This window comes from Neopsephotus bourkii, unplaced genomic scaffold (assembly GCF_033783945.1).
Source record: "Neopsephotus bourkii isolate Nb327-2 ecotype Australia unplaced genomic scaffold, CSIRO-AGI_Nbou_v1 NB_1473, whole genome shotgun sequence".
NCBI classification, from domain to species: domain Eukaryota; kingdom Metazoa; phylum Chordata; class Aves; order Psittaciformes; family Psittacidae; genus Neopsephotus; species Neopsephotus bourkii.
The window spans coordinates 5,952-28,720 of NW_026901949.1; the positions used below are offsets into that span (position 1 = coordinate 5,952).

Consider the following 22,769-nt stretch of genomic DNA (forward strand, 5'->3'; position numbering starts at 1 on the left):
AGTAAGCACTGAGGGAGCCGGAATTGGCCTACGTATCACAGAGCTGAGCATATAAACGGCTGTGACCCGCTGCCACAGCTCGGGCCTCGTACAGGTGGGCCAAAGGGACGCAGACACCATAGGCACGGCCAGCGCGGGCCGCACGCACCGGGAGCTCCCGGGAAGTCAAACATCCCGCTCCAGGGCCAAGACTCCGCCCTAGAGCCCGAGCCCCAGCCCAGCCCAGCCCAGCCCAGCCCAGCTCAGCCCCGCCCCGCCCCGCCCCGCCAAGTAGCGGATTGCGTCGGCGCACCACACGCTCTGACTCAGCCCATTCCCTTACCCGGCCCCGCCCCGTTGGCGGCCTTTGGCGCCTGCGCGGGGTTGGACCCTGACGGGAGTCCGGCCGCTGCCGTGCTGTGGCCGGTGATGGAAGTGGGGTGGCTGTCGTTGCCATTGTGGCTGCAGGGCTTGGCGCTGCTGTGGGGCCGAGCCAGCATAGGGCTGGCGCAGCTCAGCACCCCGGCTCCGCCAGCACCGGTACAGGGTAAGGAGGGGCGGGGGACAGAGGAGCAAGGGGAGCTGTTCCCTTCCTCTCAGAGGAGGGGCTTGCCCGTGAGTGCGGGCTGTGGGGCCTTCCCGAGGAAGGAGGCTCTCTGGAACAGGGCTGTGGGGTGCACGGCGGGAGGGAGGCAGGTGCTCGCCCCGAAGCTTGCAGGTTCTAAGCGTCTCATGGAGGGCTGGTGGAACTCGGGGGCTTGCCGCGGCCCGGCGCAGGCTGGTTCCGGTGCTTCGGCTGCACCTCTACCCCGGCTCCAGTGGAACGGGGCCTGCAGCCTCCTGGCCAAGGGCTGGCTCCCAGCCTCGACCGAGGGAAGTGCGATGGCACTGAGGTTTGTGCAGCCGGCCGGCCTTCAGGGCCGTGGGGTTATCGGGGGTTTTGTTGCAAGGAGACGGCAATCGCCTAGGCTTTTTGGCGTCTGACTGGTTGTGAGAAATGTGATTTGGAAGGAAACGCCGACAGAAATTCTCTTGCCATCCTGCTTGTGCTGTTGGGATCGCTTATCTCATAGCTGCTTTTGGAAAGCTGTTGGTGAAGCTCATCCTCAAATCTGATTGCCATTAACGCATGTGGCCAGAAAGGGGCACATTAGGTTAGTTTGCATTAAATTAGGATACATCAAGTACTTCTAAACACACCTTGACACGTGTGTGTAGAGTACAATTTGAGGTGATTGATTTCTTTTATGGAAAGGTTTATACTTGAAAAGGAAGTAATCGAACTCTGTAAGGCAACTGACATGAAGCAGAAGAGAAAGGAAGTAGTCAGTGTTTCTCAGAGGAAAGAACAAAAGGTAGACCTGCTCATAGCTGCAAGTTAATCGTGTTTTTTTTTTTTTCCTAGTAGTGCTGAGAAATATAAATGAAACAAAAGAGTTTCTTATGGATTCCCTATGAAAGAAGTTTTCACATATTATTCTTATGTGAGTTTAGGAATTTGCTTACGACACAAAGTTGATTCTTGATATGAAGAAGGATCATGATGATGTACAGAAAGATGTGGGTGACTTTTGAGGAATAAATACTAGAAAAAAAGGTTAAATTGAAAAAGAAAAGATTGTTATGTCATATGACTAGTATCATTCTAATATTATAACAGCTGGGGGGGAAAAGTAGGGAGATATGCTTGATGACTGTCAAATGCATAGCAGTTGCTGGAGTGATGCCCTCCTGAAGAGAGGGATGGCAGTTTTATGGTAGTTTTTCCAGTGCTGTGGGACGTTGTGTGCCATCCTGATAAATACTCCACAAGTTCAGCAACTATGCTCAACAGGGCTGGACTGACACAAAGCAGGGCTACAAAGGCTGCATTATTCCCTATTTCAGAAAATACCAGGAAGAGTATTGCTTTTATTGCTGGAGCAGAAGGAAGGTTGAGTAAGATAAGTGCTCTTATACCAGTGGGAGGGAACAACTCTGTAAGTTGAAGAACAGTGTTGTCCTGAGAACGGGGGCAGAGAACAAACAAATTAAGCTTATTCATGGCTAATTTATTTTAGGTGTTGAAAGGTTCCCGGCCCCTCTCTCTGATCTTAAGATTGTATGGCAGTTGTCAGTCCTTAGTGTATGTTGGTATAGAGCCTTGTTTTCCTTGAAAACATTAAATCTATTAATTTGCTACCTTCATGCACAAATACTTATTGGAAAGGGGAGAGAGGGATAAAGCTGTTTTTTAAACAAAAGAATTTTGTTTTTAAAACAACATTGTCAGCATTATTCTATTTTACCTGTATTTTGTTCCGTAGTTTGTGCATTGTTACCTTGGTCCATGAGTATGTCCCCTAGAAAGTGAGATCAGTCAGAATTTAGTACAGTTCCTGTAGGTGTGGGCACTGTTCTAACTGTAATTAAAACAAATGCATGAACAATAATAGCTTTTTCTTATCTTGTAAGAATGTAATCTTCATACGGCTACAGTTCACTGTGTACAAGATGTTACACTGAACTATTTTGGTAAAAATTACACTTACCAAAATAATGTTTCTGGTACTTGGTACTTCGAAATTACTTCTCATTTTGATACATGTTAGGTGATTAATGCTGATGATATATGCTGGTATAAAAACAATGACTGTGTTTGATAAAGACTGTTTAAAGTGCAGTGTGAATTATTGTTGATAGTGGTGCTGTGGCTTATTCATTTTTTCCCCCCCCCCATAAAGATGATACAGTAGTCCCTTGAAATACTAGAGGGAGACTGTGAACTTGATATCTGTTTGAATAAAACAGAACAAAACAACCCAAATCAAAGTTGTGTTTGTGTAATGTCAGAGGGGTGTTTGGATTTTTTTTCTTGTTCAGTTTGAGAGGTGTTTTCTTCTGTCTTCTGCTGTCGTGGGGAGCACTGACTGTAACTGGTGGGAAATTTATATAGTTATGTGACCCACAGAGACACATAATACAAAATGAATTTTTTTCATCATTTGTAGTAATGTTAGATTTTGTAGCAGCAGTACATAAAGATGATTTTTGAGAGAGATGTTGTGATGATGTATTTCAAAATATTTTCATTTAGCCTTATGCTCTGCTTTAGAATAAATATAAATAACAGGAGTGTAATTTTTTTTTATAATTTAAGTCCTGTTCTTTTGGTATATGGCAAGTATAAGTTAGCTGATTTAATATGTCAATAGGAAGATGATAAACTGCATGGAAAACTTGTGAGATTACCCTCTTTGGTAAGAATCTGAGGCACATTCCATTTTTGCACATTGCCGTAGACTGGTCAGTTACTGAAAATATAACCTAACCCAGGTTTTTAGAAGTCCTTGGTGTACTTACATGCTTCTCACAGTACCTCACTAATTCATGTTCAGAAAGCTGTTTTGTTTAGGTGTTTTAAATATTAAAAAGATAATGAAGTGTTTTTATAATAAGCATGAACTGGTACCTAAGCCTTGCACCTAGACTGTTTCTCAGTTATTGATACTGGATACAATGTTAACTGGTACCAGATAAACTAGTTAGTGTTTTTTTCTATATGGATATGTTAATAAAAGATAAATATCAATTAAATAGATTTAATGTTAAGGATTACCATCAGAAAGGCATAACATTGAAATATGGAGAGAAAGTATTGAAATATGTAGTTGTCTCAAAACATGCAAATAATTTAGCTCAAATTGATAACTACTTGCGACTAATGCAGTTACTCATTAAAAGTAAAATTGAATACCTAGTTTGGAAACATTTTCTCATACTTATATATGGAAATAATAAAAAAGTGGGTTTCATTAAATAGTATTCTAAGTGATGATAGGATCTATAATTACTGAAGAAAAATACAGGTTCAGGCCTGGAGAGGAGACTCCTTCTCATCTGTCGAGACTATGGCCTGAACATGGTTCTGTGGACAACAGATTGTGTCTTCATTGTGGATAAAAAATAATGGCGTTAAGACAATAAGCATGCAGTAATTCTCAAAGTCATAGCCTTTGGCTGGAATCCTCTGGGAATGTGAACACCAGTAAGTATTTTTTTGGTTTTTTTTTTTAGGATATGAGTCTTTTCTTAAAAAACCAAAGAAAATATGATTAAAGTCCTTCTGCATCATGTGGCTCTTTAGACTGTTGTTGGTATTCTTGTTGACCTTTTGCAAAAAGTAGCTACGTTCTATGTTTGCAAATTTTTTACTTAAAATCATGTTACTTGTAGAGCTTTATCTTTAAAAAACTTCTCCCCCCCTCCCCCCCCAAGAGGTTCCTGGAACAGACACCAACCCTAGGCACGGGTCAGCTTTTGCTAGGCTTCCAAAGCTGCAACCTCAGTATGTTCTCAAAATTGGAACTTCAGCTGACATACAGTGAGACTCTTGGGTTGTATCTCCTATGTTGTCCTTAGAAAAAGCAAACTGAAGTTAAAGGTAAGCTTGAATTGTTTCCCTAACTATGTCAGAGGTCAGATTTGAATGCTTTATATCTCTGTTTGCTACAGTTCTCCTGGAATGGAATTACTGAACTTTAATTACTTCAGACAAGATTCTTGCTTATATGTAGAAGCAGGGGGAAAAAAAAAAAAAGAAAAAAAGGCTAAATGTTGCTAAATGTTTGACATTACTGAGAAAAAAATATAATCTGTGTGGTTTCTTTTTTCTTTTTCCTAGCATGTTCAGAGTTTTCCCAGAAGTCCTGTGAAGAATGTTTAAAAAATGTTTCAGTAAGTTTTTTAACATCCTTTTTGATGGGGAATTTGGTGGGGTTTTTTTTCCCCTTGATGTGAAATCAAATTGCTATAGTTTGGTTGGTTGGTGGGGGTTTTGACTTGTCTGTAATCATGAATCTAGTCAAACTGCCCATAGGAAGAGGAAGTCAAGATCAGTTAGTTGTAATATCTGTTCTTATTTAACTGGCAGAGTCAACTTCCCCTCTGTCACACTCGATGCCAGTGTGCTTTTACTTTGGCAAGGTTGCTCTGTGACTTCGTCGCTCAGGGTATTTTTCTGCTTTGTCTGGAGAGGACAGACTGTATAGAATCCAGTTTTGGTGTGTTCAGTACTTTCATAGTTCAACTGAGCCAGTTGACGTTGCTGCTGGTTTGGACTCATCCTTGTTTTGCAAGCAGCACTTGCAATTCCATCTTATAAAAAAATTCCATCTTATAGAAGAGTCAGACTGAATGTTATGTGGCTAAAATGTCTTGCATTGCTTGCATGCTGAGTAGGAGATTTGGGAAATTAAAGTAAATTACCTAGAAATGCCTTTCTCTGGAGATGCCCCAGGCAATGTGTTTAATTGAGGCAGACTGGATCAGTGATTTGTAGATGTTCAGACCTGTTGGCCTTTCCACTGACTACATCAGACTGTAAATGCTTAAGACTGCCACGTGAGGTCACCGTTTTGGCGGCAAAGTCTTTAGATTTCCAGTGAGACTGCTATAAGGCAGATGTTTAAACCAACAGAATTTATTTCTCCATCCTTTGTTGAAAACCTTTTTAGCTCCACAGGAAGGTTTTGCAATAGCTATGCATAAGGTGTCTGTCCCTGCAGAGCAGACGGAATTCCCATATTTAAAGTGAGAGATTGTTTGGAATTCTAACTTTAGATGTCACTGAAAAGAAACATTTCATGAATCTTTAAGTTACGTAAGTTACTGCAAAACTTTTGTCACTAGGGAAAATTGAGAAATATCTGAACTTAACTTTTTTAATGCTTATGTATATTTTGGCTTTTTAAGGGAAAAACATTAATTGGTTTGTATTGATGTGGTTATTGTGTGTTGTCAGACTTGTATATTAGTTGTCGTAATCATGGCATTGTGTAAATAATTCTTAATCTTCCAAAGTATAAAGTAGGAAATAGAAAATATGAGTCATTAAAGATTTAATGTACAGCACTACCACTGGTGTGGCTGTCACTTCAAATAAGTGCTGCCACAGAACATGAGTACAGCTTTTACTTACCTTAGAACTATGTGTTCACCTTGTAAGAGAAATCCTTTAGCTGTGTTTGTATACTGAAGACACTAGTGGAGTTATAGATACATTATTTCCAGAATCTGTGAAACCAGTGGTAGTGTCAAAGCTTTTCTGGGTGACAGAATGATGGATGACTCAGGGTAACTGCCTCAATAGCATCAGTGTTAAGCTTGGAGAAAGGAGTTCAGACTTGATTCACACAATTAAAGACAAACAAAAAAAACAAAATAACCCTACAGAACAAAGCCATTAACATTTATGTGAGCAACACAAAAGCACCAGAAAGCTAAAATTACTTTAATTGCTTCAGTAGGGAAAAAAAATCAGGTTTTCATATTGTTGTTAATAAAGCAGCAGATAAAAACAAGAATGAAACATTTAGTGAATAGATAAAACCAGCTCCAAACAAACCCTAAAATGTAGTAATTTAGTTCACTTAAATAGAATTGTAATCTGAAATGATGTAGGAAATTATATGATGAAGGAATATAGCTAATTTTGTGAAGGAAAATTGGGAATAAAACACTTGTGTACACCTATGTGATTATAGAGAAAAAGTATTTATTCTGTGTTTGTGGAGACAAACCAGGTGATACTTACACTGTCTATGCTTTGTTAGTTCAGGAAAGTCTGTTTGCCAGTGTTCCCCTGGGGCTTGGCCTTGCCTTACTTCTCCCGGGGTGTCTTCCTTACTGTTTTAGAGTTATTAACACAGCATAGGTGACATCAATGCACTGTTATATTTGCCACTGTCTGCATGTGAGGCCTATGGACAGAGGCTTGCAGCCATCACATTGGCTCCCATATGTCATTCATTGTGAGCTCTCTTCAGTGCCTCTCTTGCCATTAGAGTGGTGATCAACACTTCCTTGTCTTTGGTGATCTACCACCCATCTGATGATTTAACAGATTCCAGTTGCTGGGCCAATTTGTTGTCACTTTCTGTACAATCTGGAGGTTCCCATTCTACTTTTCCTGTGGGTGTGAGAGCTCCAATAAGTTGCTCTGCCTTTGCCACCCTCTTAGCTGATTCATTGGGCCTTAAGTTTCCTTCTATTACCTCTGTCTGTCTGTTCTGGTGAGTTTCACAGTATATAATTGCAACTTCTTTAGGCTTCAGTACAGCTTGTAATAGATCTAAACTTTCATGTCTGTATTTGATAGGGGATGCTTGTGATAACGGTTTTCATTATTTCTCAGTAGCCCCGTAGGTATGGACTACACCAAAGGCATATTTTGAGTCAGCATAAATATTCACATGTTTTATCTGCTGATAATTCAAGAGCATATGTCAGAGCTATTGATTCAGACTTTTGTGCCAAGGTGTTAGAAGGCGATGCTCAGGTTTCCACATGCTTGTTCAGCATAACTGTGGCATATCCAGCTCTCTTTTCTCCATTTATCATAAAATTGTTTCCATCTGTATATAATTTCAGGTCTGGAGGGGTTACAGGTATATGCCTCAAATCAGGCTGGCTGAAATGCACCTATTCATGACTTGTAAACAATCATTGTCTTGACTCTTTTTTGCTAGCATGTAATATACCTGCAGGAATCAAGGCCAGTGATGTCAAAATCACAAAATCTTGTGTGATAAGCACTTCCTGGTATTGAGTTAATCTGCTAGGTGAAATCTAGTGATGCCCTTTTGATCAAGACCTGCGAGCACTGCATGCAGTAGGCTACTGTGATAAACTGTAGCAATGTTACCTTCTGGGCTACTTTCATTAGCAGCACCATAGCCACTGCTCTGAAACAGGCCAGCCATCTGTTGCTTAGTTCATCTGTTTGTTTATAAAAATATGTTACTGACCTCTTACTTGATCGCAAAGTCTGAGTTAACATTCCCAGAGCCATGTATTGATGCTCTTGTGCATATACAAAGAAAGATTTCATCGTATTGGGCAGTTCCAGGGCTCGAGCTTTCACTAACGCAATCTTAAGGCTGTGGAAACTTTTTTGGCACTCTGGGAACCACATTAGGATTTCTTCAGGGTAATGATTTGGCCATTAGGCTAAAACTGGCTAGATTCTGCACCAGCCTGCATTTCCCAAGGAGTCTTTCAGTTCCTTTTTTGACTTGGGGTGGGGGTGCTATTTGTCAAATGGCTTTTTTTTCCATCTGTGCTCAGTGCCGAAGTTCCTTGGGAAATCTCAAAACCCAGATAGGTAACCTCTTCCTTCACCAGCGGAGCCTTTTTCTGTGCCATGTGTTATCCAGTCAATCCCAGAAAGTTGAGCAAATCTATTGTAGTTGCTCTGCATTCTGCTTCTGTTCTGGTCTACAGCCAACAGATCATTCACATACTGTAACAAGGTAACAGAAGGTTTCTGTCTTGCCATTATTCTAATTCTTTGGCTAGTACATTACCAAACAGGGTTGGACTGTTCTTGGGGCAGCACAGTCCAGCAGAATTGCACTTTCCTTCCAGTGGCTGGACTTTCCCTTTCAAAGGCGATTGTCTGGCGTTTGTCTTCCAGAGGGATATGAAAGAAAGCATCTTTTAAGTCCAGAACTGTATAATGCTGATGATATTCAGGTAATGCTGATAACAGTGTATAGGGATTAGGCACTACTGGGTGTATATCAACCATTATTTTACTAATTTCTCCTTAAGTTCTGGACTAACCCCTGAACTAACCAGTATTCTTGAGTTTGTGGCTTCCTTACTGGTAGTATGGGGTATTGTTATCTGGCATTTTTGCAACAAACCATACTGCATAAAGGTATTTATCAGGGTTCCAACCCCACCTTGGCCTCTGGATTTAAAGGCTGTTTCTTTCTTACTGGCTGAGATCCTGCAATTAGATTTACTTTAACAGGTGCCACATTCTTTGCTCATTCTGGTGTCTTTGAAGCCCACACCAAGGGACTTAGAGCATTCAAGATTTCATCTGAGATTCTGTGGCTTCCTTCTTCCCTTCTATCAGTAGGCACAGCTGGACTTTCCGTGCTGTTTTTTTGTGGTGCATGTGGCTGAATAGACTTACCAGGGAAAGTCAATTGAGCTTCTGATTTGTATGACAACTCTTCTCCCAAAAGCAGTAAGGGGCATTCTGGCATATACAAAAATTCATGTATTAAAGTGGTATCTCCTATAGTTCACTCCATGGATTTGTTAAAAAAGGTCTCAATGTCTGCTTTCCCTTAACTCTAGTGATTGGCATATGTAATTTCCCTAAAGGTCCTCTACACTTAGTCACTACTGAATAAGCAGTTATATTCTATACTAAAATATATCTTCACAGTGTTGTACTCTGTCAGGGAAAAGGAGCACTAAATTCTAAACTGTTTTTGAAGATGAATGATGTGGTTGTTTTTTGTTTCTTTTGCACAGTGCCTTTGGTGTTACACCAACAACACTTGTGTTGATTACCCTGTAAGAAGCATTCTTCCACCATCTTCATTATGTTCCCTCTCAAATGCTCGATGGGGAGTTTGCTGGAGTAGGTACTAATTTTACTTTTGCTGTAGAGAATGATTTAAGCGTATGATTAAAGTAAGCCTACTGTTTCTAGAACTGTTTCCTGATAATTTATTTGGAGGGGTAAGGGGATCATAGTCTTTAATCTTCTGGATTTACAGTCATTGTTAAGGGTTCTTTGTGAATAGCCAGTATAGTTATGTTGGTCCAATGACTTTAAAACATTCACTATATAGTAAAGTTCTGTTGATGGTAAGGTGCAGGCTGGGAACAAGTCATGTTGGAATGTTCTGAGTATTTTATGTATGTAGTCAGGGTTCACCTGTTTCTTAATCCATACTTCTGAGTTACAGAGAAATAAGGTCATTCCCTGTTGACAAAAGGTGACTATTCTTTCTTTTAAAAAAAAATTCTTAAAATGTTGACTGGTATGACTGGGTCCACAGCTTTTTATAGTATATTCCAGTAGCAGCAGTGAACCAGTAGTACCACATCATTTAATTGCTCTTAGATTTCCTTTTACTTTACATGTTATGTTACAAAACACACTGTGGAGCACATGCTGCCATTGGGGTGAAATCTTTGGTGCTATTTTTGCAATACCGTTTATGCAGATTTAAATTCAAATAAGACTGGAGTAGAGAACAAGTAAGACATTGGTAAAGCTTGTCTTAAGAGTACAGCATCAGTCCAGCAAAGCAGAGGCTTGCTGCTTTCTATGTATTTGCTTATGAACACCAGGATGGTAAAGGACAAAACCCAAGGGGTGTGAACTGTCAGTGACCATTAACTATAAATTAGGAGAATGTTATCACACATAGAGCAGTAAAATTACACAGTAGTCTAAATCAGAGTAGCAGAGGTAGAAGATTGCTATTGAAATGGAGCATGTAAGTTTTTGAATGCTACCTCTTCTAGTCCCTGTTTGCAGGGATTATATGATTGGACAGTACAGGAGAACTTTACCAATCCTTTGCTCTTTAGTAGAAGGGCACTACGCTTTGTTCTGTGAGATAAACCATTTATGCTTAGACTTCTGGAGTTTTCCTAGAGCTTCAGAAGGTATATCATTTCACTGATAAGGCATGCTTCTAAGGAAGTCAGGCTTTTAATATTATAGTAAATGCTCTTGCTGTGAAATGTTAGAAAACTTTTTTCTGGAAGTGTGGTACCCATACAGTTGCTTGCTCACTCCCTCCCCTGACCCCAGTGGGGTGCAGGAAGAAAAGAACAAAAGCAGAAAGAACTAAAGCAAGAAAACTCATGGATATTGAGAGAAAGGCAGTTTTATAGGGGAAGGAAAAAAGCAGGGGAAAGGGAAGTGCAAAGGAAATTGTTTGCAATCTCCCACAAGTGGACTGGTGGCCAGCCAGTCCCTAAACAATAGTCACCTTGGAAGCCAAATACCACCTTCACTTATTTTTCCTTTAGCCAAAGTTTTGTTGCCGATCATGGTATTATATGGTGTAGAATTGGCCAGTTTGGGTCAGCTGTTCTGGCAGTGTCCCCTCCTGACCTCTCCAGTTTCTTGCCTAGCTGCAGCCCTACTCACTGAGGGGAAGAGAAAATCTTGATGCTCGTCAAGCCTGTTCAGCAGCAGCTGAAACGTAGGTGTTTTATCAGTGCTGTTTTAGACAGAAATCCAAAACACAGCATCATACCAGCTGCTATAGAGAAAATTAACTCGGCCACACCCAGTACAGAAGTGCATGTCCTTTTGCAAAGCAGCAATGACCAGTATCTACCGATACAAAGGGAGTTCCTGCTAGTTTACTCCTGCTGTAGAAAAGGAGGCTTCTACCTTGGGCTCCATTTGTGTTGCTAGGTTGAATGTGGCTTAAACACAGAATGAAAACTTCATAATTGAGCACATTCTAAGCAAAAAATTCAAGTAATAAAGTAATAAAGAAAAAAAAGACCCTTCAGAACCAAAACAGTAAACCCCACCAGATCTGCATTTCCTTAATATACTTTTTACAAGTTATATGCAGCAGCACACCATGGGGATATATATAGTCATACTGAGATTGTCGCCTTTGGACATGGCAGAAAAATTAATTACCAGATGAGTGCAGTGGTGGTGGTTTTTTCTTTTTGCAAATAAAATGGAGATGGGTATTGGCTCAGTGTTGCTAAGATGAAGGTGAATATTGGAGCTTTCAAAAAAAGTCAGAAACATGACTGGCTTCCAGTTACTATTTTATATCAAATAAGACATGTTAACAGATTATTAACCAGCAGTGAAGAAAAAAGAATGGTATGGGAACAGCGTAATGAAGTAGTTTAATTGTACTGTTTTTCATGAATGATAAGCAGATGAGATAGTGGAGACAGGAACACAGAAAATTGATAATCATCTTCTGCAATTTATTAATAGGGTCAAAGTATTTTTGTGCTTCAATTAAATAGTATACTTTAAAAAATGAAATGGCAATCAAACCTATTTTTCATTTTTACTTCATTGAATGAAGTTTATTTAATTGCTTATAACTTGGAGTAGAAGAAGGACAAATGTGGCATGCTGAAATGTGTTACTTTCAGAATTGACATGTTCAGAATTGTGTGCTGTAACTAGAAACTATGTATTAATCTGTTTATAAACTGGTACCCAGTAAACTATAACACAGAAGCAAAAATATTTGTTGAGATCTAGTCTTTAGCACCATCTGTGAAGGACATGCCTTGGCCGGAAATGAGTTGGTGAGATCTGTAAAGATGTAACAGACTCTTTGACTTGTGCATGTGATCAGAGAGGACAGACCCTCTGAATCTCACTTGCTAAATTTGACTGTCTTATCACTACAGAACCCTGAAGCAGTAAAAAGCATGTGTGCAGCTGCCTTTGTATTACTACAGCAGCATGAAGCTGCTGAATCTGACCATTCAGAGGCATTTATATTGGAGAAGGGAGAAGAGACAGCTTCTCTGTCACTTCCCTCATGCTTTAAAATAGGTAGTGTGAGGTATGTGTGCCAAGAGGTGTTTAGTTTTTCTTACCACTGTTGTTACAACTTCCCTGGATGGTTTCATTTTCTTCTTTGTTGGGTCCTTTAAATAGCTCCTCAGAGTTGTATCTATAGCTTTGCTTAATGTCATCCCTGTTTGCTTTCTTCTTGGACCTCACTCGAGGACATGATTTTTTTGTTTGTTTGTTTGTTTTTTTAGTAAATGCAGTCCCTTGAATGCTGGTTTAGACCAGCTACGGTTGTTATAGTATATGCTGTTAAAATAATACCCCCCATCCATTTGTTAATTGCTCATTGAACATAAAAGATGTCTGTCTTTAGACATAGAAGATGACTTACAAATTTTTATGGAGAGTTTTACATTGTCTCCTTCAAATTCTCTGATGTTGTAACCTTAATTTCATTTTACTCTCTGTGAACTGCAGCAGGTAATGTGTGTATATATATATATATATATCTGCATCTATATGACTTTACAAACTCTTTTTGTTCGTGCTGCGCATTGGCTAAGGTCATGATCAGAAGGGTGGAACTGTGGAATCACACCAGTAGATATATAACCTATGAAGTATTACAGGATGACTTTTAATAACTTGGTATATGTAAAGAAAAATTTTATGTAATGTCTCTTCAGTGCTGATTATGCATAGTAGCAAAATTCAAATGTGGTATGCTGAGTTTTAGCTGGGGTAGTTTCACAGAATTGTGGGTTTCACTTTCTTAATGCAGAGATTTAAAATGCTTGGGAAGGAGGGGAAGGATTATTAGAAAGACAAATGTTATTGTTGGAGTCTAACAAGTTGAATATATTCCTGTTTTTCAGTAAACTTTGAGGCTTTAATTATAGCCATAGCTGTAGTAGCTGGGCTCATTCTGGTGTCCATAGCAGTCTGTTGCTGTTACTGCTGTTACTGCAGAAGGCGTTCCAGGAGGTAAATACCTATATTTGTTTCCTTTACTAACTGTGGGTACTGGTCTTCCTTAGCTACCTACAAGATTTACTCTCAAATATACTAAGAATCGTTTAATTTGGAAGTGACTGAAAGACCAAAGTGACATTTTTGGTCACTTTGCTGTATTTGTTTGGGAAAACAAAAAAGGAAGTGTTTTTTGATAGGCAGTATGGCACTGAAAATGATGCTAAAATGACACTGAAGTGATGTTATTAGTGGTAGCATCATAGAAGTGTGTTTTAAGTAAGCTATTGCTTTGTACTTCTACATTTTACATTTCCTTGTTATGATTGGACATGAAATATTTCAGTAGCCAAATAAATACTTGCTTATTGTGATAACAAAACAAATTTATTTCAAGGCAAGCTCATGATACAGCAAAAAGGGACCAGGTACATAATAAGTAACTCAGCTACAGTGCCCTACAGCACTTGGTATCCATGCTTCAGAATTTGCTCTGGGATCTGTCAGCACGCAGTCAGTACCTAAGTGATTAGCTGTCTTTGCCAAAGACAGATATTCAACAAAATAATCTAAATGTAAGATGATGCTTTTCTGCTGTAAGATACTAAGAGTGATGTTACTTATTTTAAAGGAAAGTAATATTGCAAAAATTTAAAGTTCTTAAGATCTTGGAGGACTTGTAAAACTTTTTGTTTAACTGGCTTCTCTATTGGCCAGTATTGTTCAGATGGAGGGAAGTAGTTGATGACTAGCTAAAACAGGTAAGTCAGTGCTGCCATGTGAAGTGTTCGGTGCTTATTAATGAAGCACTTGGAAGGCTTTGTTTATTGTGACAGCACATAATGTTTCCTTCTGTCATTGAAGTTTTAGAGCTCAGGTTTCTGGGCAGTGTAGTTTCAGCTAGCTCTATTCCTTTAGTACTTCTTATGTGAACAAAAATTTGGGCCTTATTTCTTGATCTGAAATAATTTCTATACTATTTCCAGTACCTGTAATCAGTTGGTTTTGTATGAGGGTTGTGTTTGTTTTTTAAAGAGCTGATGTGGCTGTACAGTAATTAGGGCTCATCTTCAAGCCAGATGAGTATGCTACATCTGTAGCCTTAAAGAAAGGAGAAAATAATTGTAAATAACACGGCATTCTGCTCGCTATTCCTTGAGGAAGATGCATGCACTTGTTCTGCTGGTAGATTGGTCTACTAAGTCTTTCCTAGTGCAGGAATTGATAACTCTTTAGCCCTGTACTGGTAAGCCCTGAAGATGTATAGAACTGTTTTAGATTTTGTGGAAGATCTGCTAGTGTCTTCTGAAGAACTGAGTATGCCCCTGTGGCTGGCACACCAACAAATAAAGCTTGATTCCTGTGAAAAGAGATATTTGTGCCAGACTTCAGTTTTAGTAGCTAAGTCGTCAATCAGTACTGTAACATCTAATTCTAAAAATAGTTACTTGAGAGTCATCTTGTGCCAGGATCCTAAAGTGTCAAGCTTAATCTTCTGATACTTAAAGGATTTAAAGGTCTTGTCAGAGTGGGGTCCAGCTTATTTCAGGAGGTTTCAGAATGTGTTATTACACTGAAGCCTGATATATTACTGGCTTTAAACCCACTGATTCTCAGCAGGAATTCTGCTCTCTGCTTCCCCAGTTTTTGGACTCCTTTTCCACAAGATAAAGTTTTGTTGGTTGTGGTTGGATTCCCCACCCCTCCCCTTCTAGGAATTTTTAAGCTGTGGGGTTTCAGTGTTCGAGAAGCCAGCACTGATCTTTTCCTTAAGCACAAAGAATACTTAGGTATATTGATCCCCACATCAGAAATGTAGCTGGCTCACCTAAGTCCATCCCTACCACAGGAATTCTAGGACAATTGGTGCATTGTTTCAGTTCATTATTTTCATCCTGTATTTGGACTTGGAGTCTGGCTCCAAGTATTTGAGGTATAACTACTTGTGAGACTATACTAGGTAATTCTCTTTACCTTCTTCAGTTTAACAGCTGCTTTTTTATTTGTCTAATATCAGACTTCCTGACTCTTTAAGAAAATCTTAATTCCTTCAAAGTGTCTAGATATCAAAAGAGATTAAATGCCTTTTTTTTAATTATAGGGAAGTAATATATTTTCTGAATCCTATACCAGCATTTTATTTATTTGATGTTTTTATATTTTGTAACACCAATGTGAAGTGAGACTATTGCGTAGTTACAAGACACTTGGGTCTCTAATAAAATAGTCTTGTAGAAGGGTGCCCCAAAATGGGAGCTTCTGGTCTTCCTGGATGTGCAAATGTGGGGAATTGGTTAGTTTTCCAAAAGGGCCTAATGTTGTTTTCCAGTAAAGCTAATCTGTTGCATGTGTTTCCTGCTGCTAAACTCCCCAAAGATTTTTGTAATTCTTTATGTGGAAACAAAAAAGGAGGAACTATATTTTTTTTATGTGAAACATTACATGGTTTCTGAATTACTGGCTTGTATTTAAATGACAGAGATGTTCAAATAGATTTATGACTGAGAAGATGGAAAATTTGAGTTCAGATTTCCAATCTGGTGTCTGTGAATTCTGTTAAAATATTTGACATGCTGCAATTAGCCACTGGATGTCACTCTTGCTTAACTTGTATGTTGGTTGGTGCAGCTGTGTGGTTGGAACAACTGTTCACTTCCTTGTTAGCAGGTATATCAATATTGTAAATATTCATATTGAAAATCTTCAGATAATGCTTTCAGTTTTGAAAAATGCTTAGTACTTGGGAAGCATGGCAGGTGTCTATTCACTAATCTTGAATAACTATCATTAATTCTATCAGAAAAAAATAACGAACAAATAAATACTGTTTAGCATCTGCTTTAAGAATTCTACAATTCTTGTATGGTTTATCTGATGGTTAAGTGAAGCTGTGCTTTTCCCAGAGGTCACAAACCTTAAGTGCCTGCATTCAGTAAAGCATATCTGCACATGCACAGCTCAGATGTACTATGTAGGCTCAGCGTTTCCCAGAATCACTCAGCTGATGCACTCAGGTAAATCTTTGGTCATTCCAGAACAAGGAAGGCAGCTGCTAAGAGAGTTCATGTAAACTGCTTTCCTCGGGGTAGATGGAGATTGGATAGTAATGGGTGTTGGAAAGATAAATTGTTCTGGCATCAAAGGCTTATGAACCATCAATCTTATTCCAGGGGCAACAATGGACTTAATTGTGTGTGTGCAGGACACTTAGTCTGAAATGGGGTGACACGTGGGGAAAATGACAAGTAGGAATCCTGCTTCTGGAACAGTCTGCAACCTGTTCCTGAGAAGTATAAATTGTCCTGTGGAGGCTGAAGGGAACATTACTACAGTAAGTGAAGCATCTCAGTATTGTAAAATGTGAAAGGGTAATTCTAAAAACTTACCAGTTATACTTATTCAGCAATTACAGTTTACATGGCTGTGAAGAAGTATCTCAGAAGGTCAGACTATAAGTCCTTTTTCAAAATAAGTCAAATGAGTAAGTAGTGATTGCCTAGCAGTGAAATTGTTTCTTCCTCCCCTTATGCTTTCTTTACTTCCTTATTTTTCTAGTGGACCAGATGAAGAAGAAGAACAGCTAGCTAGAAAGAGAGAGGAACGAAGATTACAGTCTCTTCAGAGGTAAATCTTGCCAGCTTGATGCATAGCTATGCCCTTCCTGGTAATAGAGGAGTATTCTGCCCTTCTAGTGGAATACTAAACAAAGAGGCACTTTGGAGTTAGGCATGACAATGTCAGGTGTTTACAAAACAGGGCTTATTCTGAGCTTTGTGAGCCTGACTAGGAGCCTGTATTTCCATAAGTGAACAGACTACGAGTAGGTTGATGGTCACTGTGGTAGGTACCACAAGTATGCTGTGTCAGCCAAGAGCAAACAGGAGGGCTGTATCTGAAGTCTTGCCTTGTCTCTCTTGGACTGGTGCCTGTTTGTGGGATGAGTTAATGCCCAAGCAAGGCTGGGATTCAGGCGTGAAAACCACTTTCTTGATTCATTTGGTAACAAAAGGTAGATAGAGAAGTTGATAGTGAGATACCTATTCGAAATTTTTCTCAGGAAATGGAAAACTTCGGCTCAGATCTCACATTAGGATTAATTCCATGTTACCATCATTTCTGTTAAAACTATGTAGAAAGAAGTGCAAGAGTCAGCAGTAATACAGTACTTCTCAGTGAAAATGGTGTTCCTTCAAGTGCAGATTTTTATAGCTTAGTTCTCCAGTGACTTTTCACGGTTTTTACATTTATTCTTTAGATAGCCAATTTTTATAGGTAGGACCGTGACACCTAGTACAAGCCAGATGTACCTTTTGAATCATACTTCCTTTCATGATCCATTATGGAGAGCCACAGCGGATTAGTTTCGGCAAGACATGAGTCCTAACCAAACTAATGCTAGGCTTGAAGCTGTCTGATGTGGGTTTGAATCCCCATGGACTGGAGAGGTAATTGATCTTAGGTTTGCCACTTCCTGGTTATGTTCTCTAAATACATGCCTGCCAAGTAACAGGTAGGCACCTTCACTTTCTTGGTGATACCTACTGTTTTCTCCTGATCCCAGATTAATTGTTAATATGAGCAGAGACTGCAGGGAGCAAATCATACTTCCAGATGAGACCCCTTGTGGAGCTTCTTCATGAAGACATTGTTTTTCCATTACATAATGTGCATAGGAAGACAAAGCAAACAGGCAAACATGCTTGGTTTGCTCAAACATGCTTGGTTTGCTCAAACATGCTTGGTTTGCTCAAACATGCTTGGTTTGCTCAAACATGCTTGGTTTGCTCAAACATGCTTGGTTTGCTCAAACATGCTTGGTTTGCTCAAACATGCTGGTTTGTCTGCTTGGTTTCTGCTCAAACATGCTTGGTTTGCTCAAACATGCTTGGTTTGCTCAAACATGCTTGGTTTGCTCAAACATGCTTGGTTTGCTCAAACATGATATGTTCTGGGTGGGCAGAGAAGTGAGAGCCAGTAAGGTCTTTCTTAGAGATGTACCTACTGTCATTCATGTCTCTGACCAGCAGCAGCTGGGAAAATTGCTCATCTTAGCTCCATGCAAATCTGTTTTCTGGTTCTGAACTGCCAGGTTATACAAACAAATGCAGCAAATGTTTGCCCTGAATCTAATAATGGTTATGGCTCTGTGATACGCAGAAGCAGAATAGCTTAGTTTGATGTGTGCTTTAGCCTTGTACAAAATCCCTAAACTTGTTAGCAATAGAAAGGATTAGAATGGCATACAATGGGAATGTTTAATGAAGAATTTTTCAGAGCTTTGCTTAACGCAAAGCTTGAATGATTAGTTTTAGTTTTGTGATTTTGATTAGGTTTTTTTTTAGAGCTATTACATACTGGCAGTTTAATGTATCTGTTTCAGTTTTCTACTAGTTGTGTAGTAGAAAACAGTTTAGTAGCATTTAAAACTACCAAATTGTCTTTATTCTGCAGAAGTTTTCTTTTTGATGTAGTGTTGCAGTAATGTATATTCTGCATTTGTACTTGTTTAGGAAAGTATGAGCTTAAAAGTAACTTTCTGCAGGGGGAAGATGAGGGCTAAATGTCTCCTGGCATAGTTGAGCTGAAATTTCTTTTTGAAAATGTGTATTTTTAGGTGTCACGATGCTACTAATGTAACCTGTTAGATTGTGTATAAAAGCATTCTACTTCTGATGTAACTGTGAGCTGCTGATGCATTCTTTCGTGCCCAAGGCACAGCATTCCTTAACTCCGTTATGCTAAAATTTGTTTTGCAGAAAGCTGTTCACATTTCTGTAGGTTTTTTGTGGGTTTGTTTTTTTTTTTATTCTGCTGGGTGACTTCAGTGAACAGCCTCAGTATGTATCCGTAAGGTTGCTTGGATCCACAGGGTGCAAGGACAGCATGAGTCCAGGTATATTCTCTCTGTAACAGAGAAACTGTTCTAGTTGCAAGAGAGAGCTTAGCAGCAACCCCATGGTATTTCGTATATTCTGAACATGCATACCAATTGTGTGTGTGTCTGTGGGTTGTGGGAAATGACGAGGAGTAAGCCACTTCTGGCAACCAGAACACCTCATCCAATCCACTGCTTGCTTCCTGTAAGTCCTTAAGAGGCTAGTAGTAGGCTGTAGAAGAGATCAATAGTCTCAACAAGACATTTTTGATCAGCAAACCACAGAGGAAAACACTGTACTGTGTGGTCTTTCCTTTCTACAACCTGCAAAGTTTTCACATAGTTTCTAAAAATAGCTTGATAGATGTTCAGATAAATAGCATGTAAAGAATATAGGCAGAGAATAGACCTTGCATCTCTCTGGGTTTTTCTTCTGTCCTTTTTTTTCCCCTGTGGGATACAGTTAGTTCATATACAGCTGTTCAGATCAGTTGGCAATGGAAGGAGAACAGTACTAGCCTGAGCTTGGTTTCCTTATTCCATTAGTGAATGGTAAAAAAAGAACTGAAGGAGTAAGCTTCAAGGTAATTGCAGCACCTTGTATTTTCTGGCTTTTCAGGTGCACAGTAAAAGCCTACTTTTTAAGTTTAAAATTTACTTATGTTAAAATTCAGTTTACTACAGATACTTGGGAAATGTCTTTTTGGAATACCTAGATGGCTGTTAGAATGAAGAATAAGGGTAGTGACATTGGCCCTCTCATTGTCTTCACAAGGACAACACTGAGGAGGTTGAAAATCACTGGTGATTACATGTAGAGTTTGCACTTGCAGTGGGGGGCAGGAGTGGAAGGAAACCTGGAGTTCAGGTTTTGACTAATACTGAAGGAAAAAGGGTATCTCAGAGCTTAACTCCTTTATTTGACTTCATGTCATTTCTAACATGAAAAATCACTTTAAAACATAGCATCAAGTAGCGAGTCTTTTCAGTACACTCAATTATTTACAGCTGCAGATACATTGTACATTTATATGTTAGATTCATGTAATTTATAAACTATGATTTATATGCTAGAAGTTTATAAACCAATGAAAGGCAGTGAAATTTTGAACGAGAGAAACTACTGAGAGTAAATCAGTAGTGTACTGGTAAGGAGAACAAGGGGCTGGGGACGGGGAAAGAAAGGATTGCAGTTTATTTGTGAAGAACTAAGTATGGAAAATTATGATGTGAATTGTTAGTTTTAGGAAAAATACTTTCTCAGTTTACAGCAGTGGGGACAACTTACATGAAGAGGCAAGAATTTAGCATATAGAAAATTAAATAATAGTAGTAGTATTAAGAAATAGAACCAACTCTGACTGTAGAGTGACTTCAGTTGATCATAATGTAAGATGTGAATAGTGCAGTAAGCTGATTCAGTGACTACCTGTTCAAAATTGCATCTGACTCTTCTCAGTTGATGAGAGCCTTTTTGACTGTACAAGGATTTTGTCATGGCTGATGACGTAATTGTGGCTGCCTGACTAAGGTTGAATGTTTCATAAATATTACTGGTATTACACATCAAATGTAAACAACTTAAGGATTGTAGGTGTTTGGTGGTTTGTTTTGAATAGCCTAAGGAAGTATCCTAAAGTGTTAGAGGTTTAAAGCCTACACAGTGTGATAGTTCTCCACAATCTCTTATCCTCCTTAGTTAGGGCTTTCTGTGTTCAGGGCAGATTCAGACTGACTGCTGGGGTTCTGAGATGTTCTCATTTATTTCAGACCAGGTATGCAAAACAGTGAAGAACATGACATTAATAAGTAGCACCAGTAGAAAACCTGCATTGAGGTCACAGGACATAATGTGGAAACTATACAGAAATAGCACCTGACTTTATACAGGAAAAGGTGCTTTAAGCAGAATTTTGCCATTCTCTCCCTGAGATTCTTGTCTCAAAGGTCTTCCTCTTATGCAACACGAGGAGGAATCCTGTGATCAGGTTACCCTCAGTAGGTAAAGCTGGCTCCTTTTCTTCCTGTTTTCTTCAACCTCTCAGTTCTGACTTTCTTCCTCTAGATGACTTCCGTTTAATCTCCTCGATTCCCCAGTTTCTCCTCCTCTTGCAGTTTGGCCAGGTTGCTTTGTTTCCTGTTCTGTCTGGGCTTCACTAGTGGAAAGGGATATAAGAGGAAGTAGGTGTCTCAGGGAAGTGGTAGTGGAAAGTTAGTTTTGAGTTTGTCTAGTTTGTTTTTCTCATCATGCTTTATATGCATGCTTTCCAGAAGTGCCAGTTGCAGGGAAAGGCCATTTCAGCCATTCAGCTCTGTAGGAAGCATGATTGTTTCTGAGGACACACAGGATCTGATAGGAGTAGGAATTGTTTGGAGGTGGAATGTGCGTAGGGAAGATGGGATCTTTGGTGAATTAAGCTGTCAGTGCTGTGCTTAACAGCTTTCTGCTGAATATGTGCAAATTAGAATCAGCCAAAAGTCACAGCTTGTCTGACTGGGTTGAGTTTTGATAGGGACAACAGTGTACTTTTTTGTTAGAGGAGCATTATTTTGCCAAATTCTAAGTTCTTTCCTCAAAATATGTAGATCCTAGATCATCCTAGTGGAACAGTTGTGTAAGCGCTTATTTATTTGGTTTTAAACTAAGCAGAATAGGTGCTTCCTTTGAAATGTAGGAAAATTATCTGAGGAATGATGGGACAATTTCATTTAGACTTACTTCATTTTCTCCCCTTTGCAGAGGGGAAGTGGGGAAGGGGAGGAAGAAACAGACTCATTTGCTTTGTGTGAATAATTAAAGTTTGGCAATATTGGATTCAGTCTTGAAAACTATCTTATGATTAGATAATGTAACTAGAGGCGTCCAATTTTTATATTAGCAGTATATTTTAATTTATTCTCTGCATGGAGGTCATGCTGGATTTTTAGAAACTGTTAGTTTTCAGTTATACTTGCTGTACTGTTTAAACAAAACAGTAATATACCTTTTATCTTTTTAGAATTACTGTATTGAATTAGGATTGAAGGACACTGTACTCACAGCTAAATTTTACAGTTAGGCTCCCTGCTGCAGTGTGTTAGGGACTCTTCCAGTATTGCATCATATGTATAGATGAATACTTCAGTGTGGGTATGTGTACATAGATGTGGACATATTACTTCGGTATAGAAAAACAGTATTTTCTTTGTGCTTGCAAGTATGTCTTATTCTTACATTGCTTAGTGAGAAGTTATAAGGAATCTTAAAGTATATGGAAAGATAAGATATATAACTGACAAATGTGATTAAAAAATTGTAATTGCATATTAATTTAAAAATGCTGTCATCTCTTTCAGATGTAATTATATTTTACAGCTCAGAAGCCTGAATATTTTTCTTGTGCCTTTATTTATTGCAGGAAACATGAAATAAAACTGAAGCACGATGAAATACGTAAGAAGTATGGTATGTGGTAATCTTGGGTTGATACTCAGTATCTAAATTGACTCCTTTTTCCTAATTATTAAAATTCACAGCAGAAACAAGCTGCTTCATGAGCAGCAGAAGTAATCAAGCAGTTTCCTACTGATGCATATCTTCTGTCACCTGAACACCTGATCTCACCACTATTATGCTCCTTTTCTCTTCCCACA

The 22,769-nt window shown here is 39.1% G+C and overlaps 1 protein-coding gene across 1 annotated transcript in view; it reads left to right on the plus strand.

Annotated features, from left to right (window-relative positions):
• The first annotated feature begins 390 nt into the window (after nt 1-390).
• LOC133220739 (pituitary tumor-transforming gene 1 protein-interacting protein-like) overlaps nt 391-22,769 on the plus strand; it is a 30,846-nt gene continuing 8,467 nt past the window's right edge. Inside the window, exons 1-6 of the mRNA XM_061369040.1 lie at nt 391-526; nt 4,643-4,695; nt 9,292-9,400; nt 13,168-13,276; nt 16,817-16,885; nt 22,535-22,581. Of these exons, the coding sequence (XP_061225024.1) occupies nt 409-526; nt 4,643-4,695; nt 9,292-9,400; nt 13,168-13,276; nt 16,817-16,885; nt 22,535-22,581 (505 nt within the window). The 5' untranslated portion in view covers nt 391-408. The remainder of the gene's footprint in view (nt 527-4,642; nt 4,696-9,291; nt 9,401-13,167; nt 13,277-16,816; nt 16,886-22,534; nt 22,582-22,769) is intronic.